Source organism: Eucyclogobius newberryi, unplaced genomic scaffold (assembly GCF_026437365.1).
Source record: "Eucyclogobius newberryi isolate DKJ021-1_F unplaced genomic scaffold, fEucNew1.0.hap1 SCAF_10, whole genome shotgun sequence".
Classification (NCBI taxonomy): Eukaryota; Metazoa; Chordata; class Actinopteri; order Gobiiformes; family Gobiidae; genus Eucyclogobius; species Eucyclogobius newberryi.
Window position 1 is genome coordinate 38050394 of NW_027315724.1, and position 13361 is coordinate 38063754.

General features: G+C 38.8%; 3 protein-coding genes across 3 annotated transcripts; all 3 read left to right on the plus strand.

The window, feature by feature from the left end:
• The first annotated feature begins 640 nt into the window (after positions 1-640).
• Positions 641-3548, plus strand: LOC140372070 (uncharacterized). The gene is made up of 6 exons (XM_072459352.1): positions 641-837; positions 1032-1147; positions 2292-2463; positions 2658-2773; positions 3430-3489; positions 3538-3548. The coding sequence occupies exons 1-6, from the start codon at positions 641-643 to the stop codon at positions 3546-3548; spliced, it is 672 nt and encodes a 223-aa protein (XP_072315453.1).
• Positions 3549-3781: 233 nt separating this feature from the next.
• Positions 3782-6799, plus strand: LOC140372081 (uncharacterized). The gene is made up of 7 exons (XM_072459362.1): positions 3782-3857; positions 3920-4091; positions 4286-4401; positions 5546-5717; positions 5912-6027; positions 6681-6740; positions 6789-6799. The coding sequence occupies exons 1-7, from the start codon at positions 3782-3784 to the stop codon at positions 6797-6799; spliced, it is 723 nt and encodes a 240-aa protein (XP_072315463.1).
• Positions 6800-7032: 233 nt separating this feature from the next.
• On the plus strand, positions 7033-13295 carry LOC140372088 (mucin-5AC-like). The gene is made up of 12 exons (XM_072459375.1): positions 7033-7108; positions 7171-7342; positions 7537-7652; positions 8796-8967; positions 9162-9277; positions 9931-9990; positions 10417-10588; positions 10783-10898; positions 12040-12211; positions 12406-12521; positions 13177-13236; positions 13285-13295. Exons 1-12 carry the CDS (start codon positions 7033-7035, stop codon positions 13293-13295), a joined length of 1359 nt encoding a protein of 452 aa, XP_072315476.1.
• Positions 13296-13361: the final 66 nt, after the last annotated feature.

The window sequence follows — 13361 nt, forward strand, 5'->3', positions numbered from 1 at the left end:
TTTTGACTGGATCTCGAAGACATAAACAAGAGGGGTCATTTGGAGGTCATTAGGCAATAGTGGTGCACCTCACTATTACTACTAACCATTTACGGGCAAATTTGAACACATTTCTGAGTTCAGAGCATTAACCTGCAAGTAAGATCATTTGATATCTTTTTTTGTGTTTTTTTTTAGCCGAGACTCCAACAACCACAGTTGAAACCACCACTGTTTGTGCAACCGACCCAGATACCGGTGAGAAACTACTCATATATTTGTGAATAATGATGTACTTTGGAACAGCATTCACATGATATACATCACATTTATCATGTGGACAAAGTATTCAATCAAACAATTATTTAGTAAATCAGCATAGTCTTTCAGCTTAGTTTTAGCTTTCATCTTGAAAGAGAAAAAGCTCTTGAGCGTTCATTGTAATCCAAATTCAAAAGAAAAGCAGTCATTTTAGAAAAGGTTTGTTCCAACGTTCAAAGCACAAAGACTCTGCTTGTGGCAGAGACATCATAAACCCCCCCGAAGGTATGTGGACCTCCAAAAAAGGGGATTATGAGCTCTCTAGCAACGAAAAGCCTTATTTCTGGTACTTCTGTCACCATGGTACAGCTCGTTCATTCATCTGTAGGTCCCTTACAATATGTTTGTCTTGATTTATTCTGCAGAATGCTGGACTCAGTGGTTTGACAGAGACGACCCCTCTGCTACTGGAGACTGGGAGACTCTTTTTAATTTACGAAAAGAAAACCCTGGAAAGATCTGCGCCAATCCGCTCGAAATCGAAGTCCTGACCATCACGGGCCTGCCAGTCTCGTCCACCGGGGACGTCATCTACAAGTGAGTATTTATAGATCTTTTTAAATGTTTTGTGCAAATCAAGACCGTAACGCTTGATAAAAAAGAATGGCAATGATGTGAATTTCTAAATACTCATTAATGTAAAAATGTACAAGGACATTAGACATAACAACACACAACACAATGGAAAATAAGTCGTGAATATTTAGAACTAATTTCCTGTGTATTTCCAGGTGTGACGTTGTGACAGGATTCGTCTGTAGGAACAAGGATCAGAAAAACGGCCGGTGTTCAGACTATAAAGTTCGCTTTAGGTGTCCTCCAGAGTTCTGCGATCCTCCTCCTACAAGTAAGTACTACAAGAATCTGTGAAACTCCTTCAATGACTCAAATAAAAAAAAATAGCATACTAGAACTATTTTGACAGGAAAAACATACATACTTTTACTGTACTTTATGGAGAAGTATCTCTAAACACTGTGTTTTCATCACAGTTTCAAACACTTTCCCTGGACGGTTCAATACGTGACAATTTGCGTTAATTCCACTTGTCTCCATGGGGATACTGTATATGTATGTTTAATGCCATTCTCTGGAACATTCCCAACCTGTGTAACACTCTGGTTTTAGTTCTACCTCTTTCAATAATCTGGAAAGGCTGTCACCGAAAGCACTTGAGTGATTATTTTTACAATCCATTTCCATTTTGTGCCATACTATAACTTCAACCATTGTAGTAATAGTACGGCGGCTACCCGGGGGCGCTATGTTGGAATGTGGTACTGCATCTATTTATTTATTTCTTTAAACAGAGGGGAGGGGGTTTCTTTTGACTGGATCTCGAAGACATAAACAAGAGGGGTCATTTGGAGGTCATTAGGCAATAGTGGTGCACCTCACTATTACTACTAACCATTTACGGGCAAATTTGAACACATTTCTGAGTTCAGAGCATTAACCTGCAAGTAAGATCATTTGATTTTGTTTTTTTGTGTTTTTTTAGCCGAGACTCCAACAACCACAGTTGAAACCACCACTGTTTGTGCAACCGACCCAGATACCGGTGAGAAACTACTCATATATTTGTGAATAATGATGTACTTTGGAACAGCATTCACATGATATACATCACATTTATCATGTGGACAAAGTATTCAATCAAACAATTATTTAGTAAATCAGCATAGTCTTTCAGCTTAGTTTTAGCTTTCATCTTGAAAGAGAAAAAGCTCTTGAGCGTTCATTGTAATCCAAATTCAAAAGAAAAGCAGTCATTTTAGAAAAGGTTTGTTCCAACGTTCAAAGCACAAAGACTCTGCTTGTGGCAGAGACATCATAACCCCCCCCCCGAAGGTATGTGGACCTCCAAAAAAGGGGATTATGAGCTCTCTAGCAACAAAAAGCCTTATTTCTGGTACTTCTGTCACCATGGTACAGCTCGTTCATTCATCTGTAGGTCCCTTACAATATGTTTGTCTTGTTTTATTCTGCAGAATGCTGGACTCAGTGGTTTGACAGAGACGACCCCTCTGCTACTGGAGACTGGGAGACTCTTTTTAATTTACGAAAAGAAAACCCTGGAAAGATCTGCGCCAATCCGCTCGAAATCGAAGTCCTGACCATCACGGGCCTGCCAGTCTCGTCCACCGGGGACGTCATCTACAAGTGAGTATTAATAGATCTTTTTAAATGTTTTGTGCAAATCAAGACCGTAACGCTTGATAAAAAAGAATGGCAATGATGTGAATTTCTAAATACTCATTAATGTAAAAATGTACAAGGACATTAGACATAACAACACACAACACAATGGAAAATAAGTCGTGAATATTTAGAACTAATTTCCTGTGTATTTCCAGGTGTGACGTTGTGACAGGATTCGTCTGTAGGAACAAGGATCAGAAAAACGGCCGGTGTTCAGACTATAAAGTTCGCTTTAGGTGTCCTCCAGAGTTCTGCGATCCTCCTCCTACAAGTAAGTACTACAAGAATCTGTGAAACTCCTTCAATGACTCAAATAAAAAAAAATAGCATACTAGAACTATTTTGACAGGAAAAACATACATACTTTTACTGTACTTTATGGAGAAGTATCTGTAAACACTCTGTGTTTTCATCACAGTTTCAAACACTTTCCCTGGACGGTTCAATACGTGACAATTTGCGTTAATTCCACTTGTCTCCATGGGGATACTGTATATGTATGTTTAATGCCATTCTCTGGAACATTCCCAACCTGTGTAACACTCTGGTTTTAGTTCTACCTCTTTCAATAATCTGGAAAGGCTGTCACCGAAAGCACTTGAGTGATTATTTTTACAATCCATTTCCATTTTGTGCCATACTATAACTTCAACCATTGTAGTAATAGTACGGCGGCTACCCGGGGGCGCTATGTTGGAATGTGGTACTGCATCTATTTATTTATTTCTTTAAACAGAGGGGAGGGGGTTTCTTTTGACTGGATCTCGAAGACATAAACAAGAGGGGTCATTTGGAGGTCATTAGGCAATAGTGGTGCACCTCACTATTACTACTAACCATTTACGGGCAAATTTGAACACATTTCTGAGTTCAGAGCATTAACCTGCAAGTAAGATCATTTGATTTTGTTTTTTTGTGTTTTTTTAGCCGAGACTCCAACAACCACAGTTGAAACCACCACTGTTTGTGCAACCGACCCAGATACCGGTGAGAAACTACTCATATATTTGTGAATAATGATGTACTTTGGAACAGCATTCACATGATATACATCACATTTATCATGTGGACAAAGTATTCAATCAAACAATTATTTAGTAAATCAGCATAGTCTTTCAGCTTAGTTTTAGCTTTCATCTTGAAAGAGAAAAAGCTCTTGAGCGTTCATTGTAATCCAAATTCAAAAGAAAAGCAGTCATTTTAGAAAAGGTTTGTTCCAACGTTCAAAGCACAAAGACTCTGCTTGTGGCAGAGACATCATAAACCCCCCCCCGAAGGTATGTGGACCTCCAAAAAAGGGGATTATGAGCTCTCTAGCAACAAAAAGCCTTATTTCTGGTACTTCTGTCACCATGGTACAGCTCGTTCATTCATCTGTAGGTCCCTTACAATATGTTTGTCTTGTTTTATTCTGCAGAATGCTGGACTCAGTGGTTTGACAGAGACGACCCCTCTGCTACTGGAGACTGGGAGACTCTTTTTAATTTACGAAAAGAAAACCCTGGAAAGATCTGCGCCAATCCGCTCGAAATCGAAGTCCTGACCATCACGGGCCTGCCAGTCTCGTCCACCGGGGACGTCATCTACAAGTGAGTATTAATAGATCTTTTTAAATGTTTTGTGCAAATCAAGACCGTAACGCTTGATAAAAAAGAATGGCAATGATGTGAATTTCTAAATACTCATTAATGTAAAAATGTACAAGGACATTAGACATAACAACACACAACACAATGGAAAATAAGTCGTGAATATTTAGAACTAATTTCCTGTGTATTTCCAGGTGTGACGTTGTGACAGGATTCGTCTGTAGGAACAAGGATCAGAAAAACGGCCGGTGTTCAGACTATAAAGTTCGCTTTAGGTGTCCTCCAGAGTTCTGCGATCCTCCTCCTACAAGTAAGTACTACAATAATCTGTGAAACTCCTTCAATGACTCAAATGAAAAAAAATAGCATACTAGAACTATTTTGACAGGAAAAACATACATACTTTTACTGTACTTTATGGAGAAGTATCTCTAAACACTCTGTGTTTTCATCACAGTTTCAAACACTTTCCCTGGACGGTTCAATACGTGACAATTTGCGTTAATTCCACTTGTCTCCATGGGGATACTGTATATGTATGTTTAATGCCATTCTCTGGAACATTCCCAACCTGTGTAACACTCTGGTTTTAGTTCTACCTCTTTCAATAATCTGGAAAGGCTGTCACCGAAAGCACTTGAGTGATTATTTTTACAATCCATTTCCATTTTGTGCCATACTATAACTTCAACCATTGTAGTAATAGTACGGCGGCTACCCGGGGGCGCTATGTTGGAATGTGGTACTGCATCTATTTATTTATTTCTTTAAACAGAGGGGAGGGGGTTTCTTTTGACTGGATCTCGAAAACATAAACACGAGGGGTCATTTTGGAGGTCATTAGGCAATAGTGGTGCGCCTTACTATTACTACTAACCATTTACGGGCAAATTTGAACACATTTCTGAGTTCAGAGCATTAACCTGCAAGTAAGATCATTTGATTTTTTTTTCTTTTTTTTTTTTTAGCCGAGACTCCAACAACCACAGTTGAAACCACCACTGTTTGTGCAACCGACCCAGATACCGGTGAGAAACTACTCATATATTTGTGAATAATGATGTACTTTGGAACAGCATTCACATGATATACATCACATTTATCATGTGGACAAAGTATTCAATCAAACAATTATTTAGTAAATCAGCATAGTCTTTCAGCTTAGTTTTAGCTTTCATCTTGAAAGAGAAAAAGCTCTTGAGCGTTCATTGTAATCCAAATTCAAAAGAAAAGCAGTCATTTTAGAAAAGGTTTGTTCCAACGTTCAAAGCACAACGATTCTGCTTGTGGCAGAGACATCATAAACCCCTGAAGGTATGTGGACCTCCAAAAAAGGGGATTATGAGCTCTCTAGCAACAAAAAGCCTTATTTCTGGTACTTCTGTCACCATGGTACAGCTCGTTCATTCATCTGTAGGTCCCTTACAATATGTTTGTCTTGTTTTATTCTGCAGAATGCTGGACTCAGTGGTTTGACAGAGACGACCCCTCTGCTACTGGAGACTGGGAGACTCTTTTTAATTTACGAAAAGAAAACCCTGGAAAGATCTGCGCCAATCCGCTCGAAATCGAAGTCCTGACCATCACGGGCCTGCCAGTCTCGTCCACCGGGGACGTCATCTACAAGTGAGTATTAATAGATCTTTTTAAATGTTTTGTGCAAATCAAGACCGTAACGCTTGATAAAAAAGAATGGCAATGATGTGAATTTCTAAATACTCATTAATGTAAAAATGTACAAGGACATTAGACATAACAACACACAACACAATGGAAAATAAGTCGTGAATATTTAGAACTAATTTCCTGTGTATTTCCAGGTGTGACGTTGTGACAGGATTCGTCTGTAGGAACAAGGATCAGAAAAACGGCCGGTGTTCAGACTATAAAGTTCGCTTTAGGTGTCCTCCAGAGTTCTGCGATCCTCCTCCTACAAGTAAGTACTACAAGAATCTGTGAAACTCCTTCAATGACTCAAATAAAAAAAAATAGCATACTAGAACTATTTTGACAGGAAAAACATACATACTTTTACTGTACTTTATGGAGAAGTATCTCTAAACACTGTGTTTTCATCACAGTTTCAAACACTTTCCCTGGACGGTTCAATACGTGACAATTTGCGTTAATTCCACTTGTCTCCATGGGGATACTGTATATGTATGTTTAATGCCATTCTCTGGAACATTCCCAACCTGTGTAACACTCTGGTTTTAGTTCTACCTCTTTCAATAATCTGGAAAGGCTGTCACCGAAAGCACTTGAGTGATTATTTTTACAATCCATTTCCATTTTGTGCCATACTATAACTTCAACCATTGTAGTAATAGTACGGCGGCTACCCGGGGGCGCTATGTTGGAATGTGGTACTGCATCTATTTATTTATTTATTTAAACATTGGGCAGGGGGTTTGTTTTGACTGGATCTCGAAACATAAACACAAGGGGTCATTTGAAGGTCATTAGGCAATAGTGGTGCGCCTTACTATTACTACTAACCATTTACGGGCAAATTTGAACACATTTCTGAGTTCAGAGCATTAACCTGCAAGTAAGATCATTTGATTTTGTTTTTTTGTGTTTTTTTAGCCGAGACTCCAACAACCACAGTTGAAACCACCACTGTTTGTGCAACCGACCCAGATACCGGTGAGAAACTACTCATATATTTGTGAATAATGATGTACTTTGGAACAGCATTCACATGATATACATCACATTTATCATGTGGACAAAGTATTCAATCAAACAATTATTTAGTAAATCAGCATAGTCTTTCAGCTTAGTTTTAGCTTTCATCTTGAAAGAGAAAAAGCTCTTGAGCGTTCATTGTAATCCAAATTCAAAAGAAAAGCAGTCATTTTAGAAAAGGTTTGTTCCAACGTTCAAAGCACAAAGACTCTGCTTGTGGCAGAGACATCATAAACCCCCCCCCGAAGGTATGTGGACCTCCAAAAAAGGGGATTATGAGCTCTCTAGCAACAAAAAGCCTTATTTCTGGTACTTCTGTCACCATGGTACAGCTCGTTCATTCATCTGTAGGTCCCTTACAATATGTTTGTCTTGTTTTATTCTGCAGAATGCTGGACTCAGTGGTTTGACAGAGACGACCCCTCTGCTACTGGAGACTGGGAGACTCTTTTTAATTTACGAAAAGAAAACCCTGGAAAGATCTGCGCCAATCCGCTCGAAATCGAAGTCCTGACCATCACGGGCCTGCCAGTCTCGTCCACCGGGGACGTCATCTACAAGTGAGTATTAATAGATCTTTTTAAATGTTTTGTGCAAATCAAGACCGTAACGCTTGATAAAAAAGAATGGCAATGATGTGAATTTCTAAATACTCATTAATGTAAAAATGTACAAGGACATTAGACATAACAACACACAACACAATGGAAAATAAGTCGTGAATATTTAGAACTAATTTCCTGTGTATTTCCAGGTGTGACGTTGTGACAGGATTCGTCTGTAGGAACAAGGATCAGAAAAACGGCCGGTGTTCAGACTATAAAGTTCGCTTTAGGTGTCCTCCAGAGTTCTGCGATCCTCCTCCTACAAGTAAGTACTACAATAATCTGTGAAACTCCTTCAATGACTCAAATGAAAAAAAATAGCATACTAGAACTATTTTGACAGGAAAAACATACATACTTTTACTGTACTTTATGGAGAAGTATCTCTAAACACTCTGTGTTTTCATCACAGTTTCAAACACTTTCCCTGGACGGTTCAATACGTGACAATTTGCGTTAATTCCACTTGTCTCCATGGGGATACTGTATATGTATGTTTAATGCCATTCTCTGGAACATTCCCAACCTGTGTAACACTCTGGTTTTAGTTCTACCTCTTTCAATAATCTGGAAAGGCTGTCACCGAAAGCACTTGAGTGATTATTTTTACAATCCATTTCCATTTTGTGCCATACTATAACTTCAACCATTGTAGTAATAGTACGGCGGCTACCCGGGGGCGCTATGTTGGAATGTGGTACTGCATCTATTTATTTATTTCTTTAAACAGAGGGGAGGGGGTTTCTTTTGACTGGATCTCGAAAACATAAACACGAGGGGTCATTTTGGAGGTCATTAGGCAATAGTGGTGCGCCTTACTATTACTACTAACCATTTACGGGCAAATTTGAACACATTTCTGAGTTCAGAGCATTAACCTGCAAGTAAGATCATTTGATTTTTTTTTTTTTTTTTTTTTTAGCCGAGACTCCAACAACCACAGTTGAAACCACCACTGTTTGTGCAACCGACCCAGATACCGGTGAGAAACTACTCATATATTTGTGAATAATGATGTACTTTGGAACAGCATTCACATGATATACATCACATTTATCATGTGGACAAAGTATTCAATCAAACAATTATTTAGTAAATCAGCATAGTCTTTCAGCTTAGTTTTAGCTTTCATCTTGAAAGAGAAAAAGCTCTTGAGCGTTCATTGTAATCCAAATTCAAAAGAAAAGCAGTCATTTTAGAAAAGGTTTGTTCCAACGTTCAAAGCACAACGATTCTGCTTGTGGCAGAGACATCATAAACCCCTGAAGGTATGTGGACCTCCAAAAAAGGGGATTATGAGCTCTCTAGCAACAAAAAGCCTTATTTCTGGTACTTCTGTCACCATGGTACAGCTCGTTCATTCATCTGTAGGTCCCTTACAATATGTTTGTCTTGTTTTATTCTGCAGAATGCTGGACTCAGTGGTTTGACAGAGACGACCCCTCTGCTACTGGAGACTGGGAGACTCTTTTTAATTTACGAAAAGAAAACCCTGGAAAGATCTGCGCCAATCCGCTCGAAATCGAAGTCCTGACCATCACGGGCCTGCCAGTCTCGTCCACCGGGGACGTCATCTACAAGTGAGTATTAATAGATCTTTTTAAATGTTTTGTGCAAATCAAGACCGTAACGCTTGATAAAAAAGAATGGCAATGATGTGAATTTCTAAATACTCATTAATGTAAAAATGTACAAGGACATTAGACATAACAACACACAACACAATGGAAAATAAGTCGTGAATATTTAGAACTAATTTCCTGTGTATTTCCAGGTGTGACGTTGTGACAGGATTCGTCTGTAGGAACAAGGATCAGAAAAACGGCCGGTGTTCAGACTATAAAGTTCGCTTTAGGTGTCCTCCAGAGTTCTGCGATCCTCCTCCTACAAGTAAGTACTACAAGAATCTGTGAAACTCCTTCAATGACTCAAATAAAAAAAAATAGCATACTAGAACTATTTTGACAGGAAAAACATACATACTTTTACTGTACTTTATGGAGAAGTATCTCTAAACACTGTGTTTTCATCACAGTTTCAAACACTTTCCCTGGACGGTTCAATACGTGACAATTTGCGTTAATTCCACTTGTCTCCATGGGGATACTGTATATGTATGTTTAATGCCATTCTCTGGAACATTCCCAACCTGTGTAACACTCTGGTTTTAGTTCTACCTCTTTCAATAATCTGGAAAGGCTGTCACCGAAAGCACTTGAGTGATTATTTTTACAATCCATTTCCATTTTGTGCCATACTATAACTTCAACCATTGTAGTAATAGTACGGCGGCTACCCGGGGGCGCTATGTTGGAATGTGGTACTGCATCTATTTATTTATTTATTTAAACATTGGGCAGGGGGTTTGTTTTGACTGGATCTCGAAACATAAACACAAGGGGTCATTTGAAGGTCATTAGGCAATAGTGGTGCGCCTTACTATTACTACTAACCATTTACGGGCAAATTTGAACACATTTCTGAGTTCAGAGCATTAACCTGCAAGTAAGATCATTTGATTTTGTTTTTTTGTGTTTTTTTAGCCGAGACTCCAACAACCACAGTTGAAACCACCACTGTTTGTGCAACCGACCCAGATACCGGTGAGAAACTACTCATATATTTGTGAATAATGATGTACTTTGGAACAGCATTCACATGATATACATCACATTTATCATGTGGACAAAGTATTCAATCAAACAATTATTTAGTAAATCAGCATAGTCTTTCAGCTTAGTTTTAGCTTTCATCTTGAAAGAGAAAAAGCTCTTGAGCGTTCATTGTAATCCAAATTCAAAAGAAAAGCAGTCATTTTAGAAAAGGTTTGTTCCAACGTTCAAAGCACAAAGACTCTGCTTGTGGCAGAGACATCATAAACCCCTGAAGGTATGTGGACCTCCAAAAAAGGGGATTATGAGCTCTCTAGCAACGAAAAGCCTAATTTCTGGTACTTCTGTCACCATGGTACAGCTCGTTCATTCATCTGTAGGTCCCTTACAATATGTTTGTCTTGTTTTATTCTGCAGAATGCTGGACTCAGTGGTTTGACAGAGACGACCCCTCTGCTACTGGAGACTGGGAGACTCTTTTTAATTTACGAAAAGAAAACCCTGGAAAGATCTGCGCCAATCCGCTCGAAATCGAAGTCCTGACCATCACGGGCCTGCCAGTCTCGTCCACCGGGGACGTCATCTACAAGTGAGTATTTATAGATCTTTTTAAATGTTTTGTGCAAATCAAGACCGTAACGCTTGATAAAAAAGAATGGCAATGATGTGAATTTCTAAATACTCATTAATGTAAAAATGTACAAGGACATTAGACATAACAACACACAACACAATGGAAAATAAGTCGTGAATATTTAGAACTAATTTCCTGTGTATTTCCAGGTGTGACGTTGTGACAGGATTCGTCTGTAGGAACAAGGATCAGAAAAACGGCCGGTGTTCAGACTATAAAGTTCGCTTTAGGTGTCCTCCAGAGTTTTGCGATCCTCCTCCTACAAGTAAGTACTTCAATAATCTGTGAAACTCCTTCCATGACTCAAATGAAAAAAATAGCAAACTAGAACTATTTTGACAGGAAAAACATACATACTTTTACTGTACTTTATGGAGAAGTATCTCTAAACACTCTGTGTTTTCATCACAGTTTCAAACACTTTCCCTGGACGGTTCAATACGTGACAATTTGCGTTAATTCCACTTGTCTCCATGGGGATACTGTATATGTATGTTTAATGCCATTCTCTGGAACATTCCCAACCTGTGTAACACTCTGGTTTTAGTTCTACCTCTTTCAATAATCTGGAAAGGCTGTCACCGAAAGCACTTGAGTGATTATTTTTACAATCCATTTCCATTTTGTGCCATACTATAACTTCAACCATTGTAGTAATAGTACGGCGGCTACCCGGGGGCGCTATGTTGGAATGTGGTACTGCATCTATTTATTTATTTCTTTAAACAGAGGGGAGGGGGTTTCTTTTGACTGGATCTCGAAGACATAAACAAGAGGGGTCATTTGGAGGTCATTAGGCAATAGTGGTGCACCTCACTATTACTACTAACCATTTACGGGCAAATTTGAACACATTTCTGAGTTCAGAGCATTAACCTGCAAGTAAGATCATTTGATTTTGTTTTTTTGTGTTTTTTTAGCCGAGACTCCAACAACCACAGTTGAAACCACCACTGTTTGTGCAACCGACCCAGATACCGGTGAGAAACTACTCATATATTTGTGAATAATGATGTACTTTGGAACAGCATTCACATGATATACATCACATTTATCATGTGGACAAAGTATTCAATCAAACAATTATTTAGTAAATCAGCATAGTCTTTCAGCTTAGTTTTAGCTTTCATCTTGAAAGAGAAAAAGCTCTTGAGCGTTCATTGTAATCCAAATTCAAAAGAAAAGCAGTCATTTTAGAAAAGGTTTGTTCCAACGTTCAAAGCACAAAGACTCTGCTTGTGGCAGAGACATCATAAACCCCTGAAGGTATGTGGACCTCCAAAAAAGGGGATTATGAGCTCTCTAGCAACGAAAAGCCTAATTTCTGGTACTTCTGTCACCATGGTACAGCTCGTTCATTCATCTGTAGGTCCCTTACAATATGTTTGTCTTGTTTTATTCTGCAGAATGCTGGACTCAGTGGTTTGACAGAGACGACCCCTCTGCTACTGGAGACTGGGAGACTCTTTTTAATTTACGAAAAGAAAACCCTGGAAAGATCTGCGCCAATCCGCTCGAAATCGAAGTCCTGACCATCACGGGCCTGCCAGTCTCGTCCACCGGGGACGTCATCTACAAGTGAGTATTAATAGATCTTTTTAAATGTTTTGTGCAAATCAAGACCGTAACGCTTGATAAAAAAGAATGGCAATGATGTGAATTTCTAAATACTCATTAATGTAAAAATGTACAAGGACATTAGACATAACAACACACAACACAATGGAAAATAAGTCGTGAATATTTAGAACTAATTTCCTGTGTATTTCCAGGTGTGACGTTGTGACAGGATTCGTCTGTAGGAACAAGGATCAGAAAAACGGCCGGTGTTCAGACTATAAAGTTCGCTTTAGGTGTCCTCCAGAGTTTTGCGATCCTCCTCCTACAAGTAAGTACTTCAATAATCTGTGAAACTCCTTCCATGACTCAAATGAAAAAAATAGCAAACTAGAACTATTTTGACAGGAAAAACATACATACTTTTACTGTACTTTATGGAGAAGTATCTCTAAACACTCTGTGTTTTCATCACAGTTTCAAACACTTTCCCTGGACGGTTCAATACGTGACAATTTGCGTTAATTCCACTTGTCTCCATGGGGATACTGTATATGTATGTTTAATGCCATTCTCTGGAACATTCCCAACCTGTGTAACACTCTGGTTTTAGTTCTACCTCTTTCAATAATCTGGAAAGGCTGTCACCGAAAGCACTTGAGTGATTATTTTTACAATCCATTTCCATTTTGTGCCATACTATAACTTCAACCATTGTAGTAATAGTACGGCGGCTACCCGGGGGCGCTATGTTGGAATGTGGTACTGCATCTATTTATTTATTTCTTTAAACAGAGGGGAGGGGGTTTCTTTTGACTGGATCTCGAAGACATAAACAAGAGGGGTCATTTGGAGGTCATTAGGCAATAGTGGTGCACCTCACTATTACTACTAACCATTTACGGGCAAATTTGAACACATTTCTGAGTTCAGAGCATTAACCTGCAAGTAAGATCATTTGATTTTGTTTTTTTGTGTTTTTTTAGCCGAGACTCCAACAACCACAGTTGAAACCACCACTGTTTGTGCAACCGACCCAGATACCGGTGAGAAACTACTCATATATTTGTGAATAATGATGTACTTTGGAACAGCATTCACATGATATACATCACATTTATCATGTGGACAAAGTATTCAATCAAACAATTATTTAGTAAATCAGCATAGT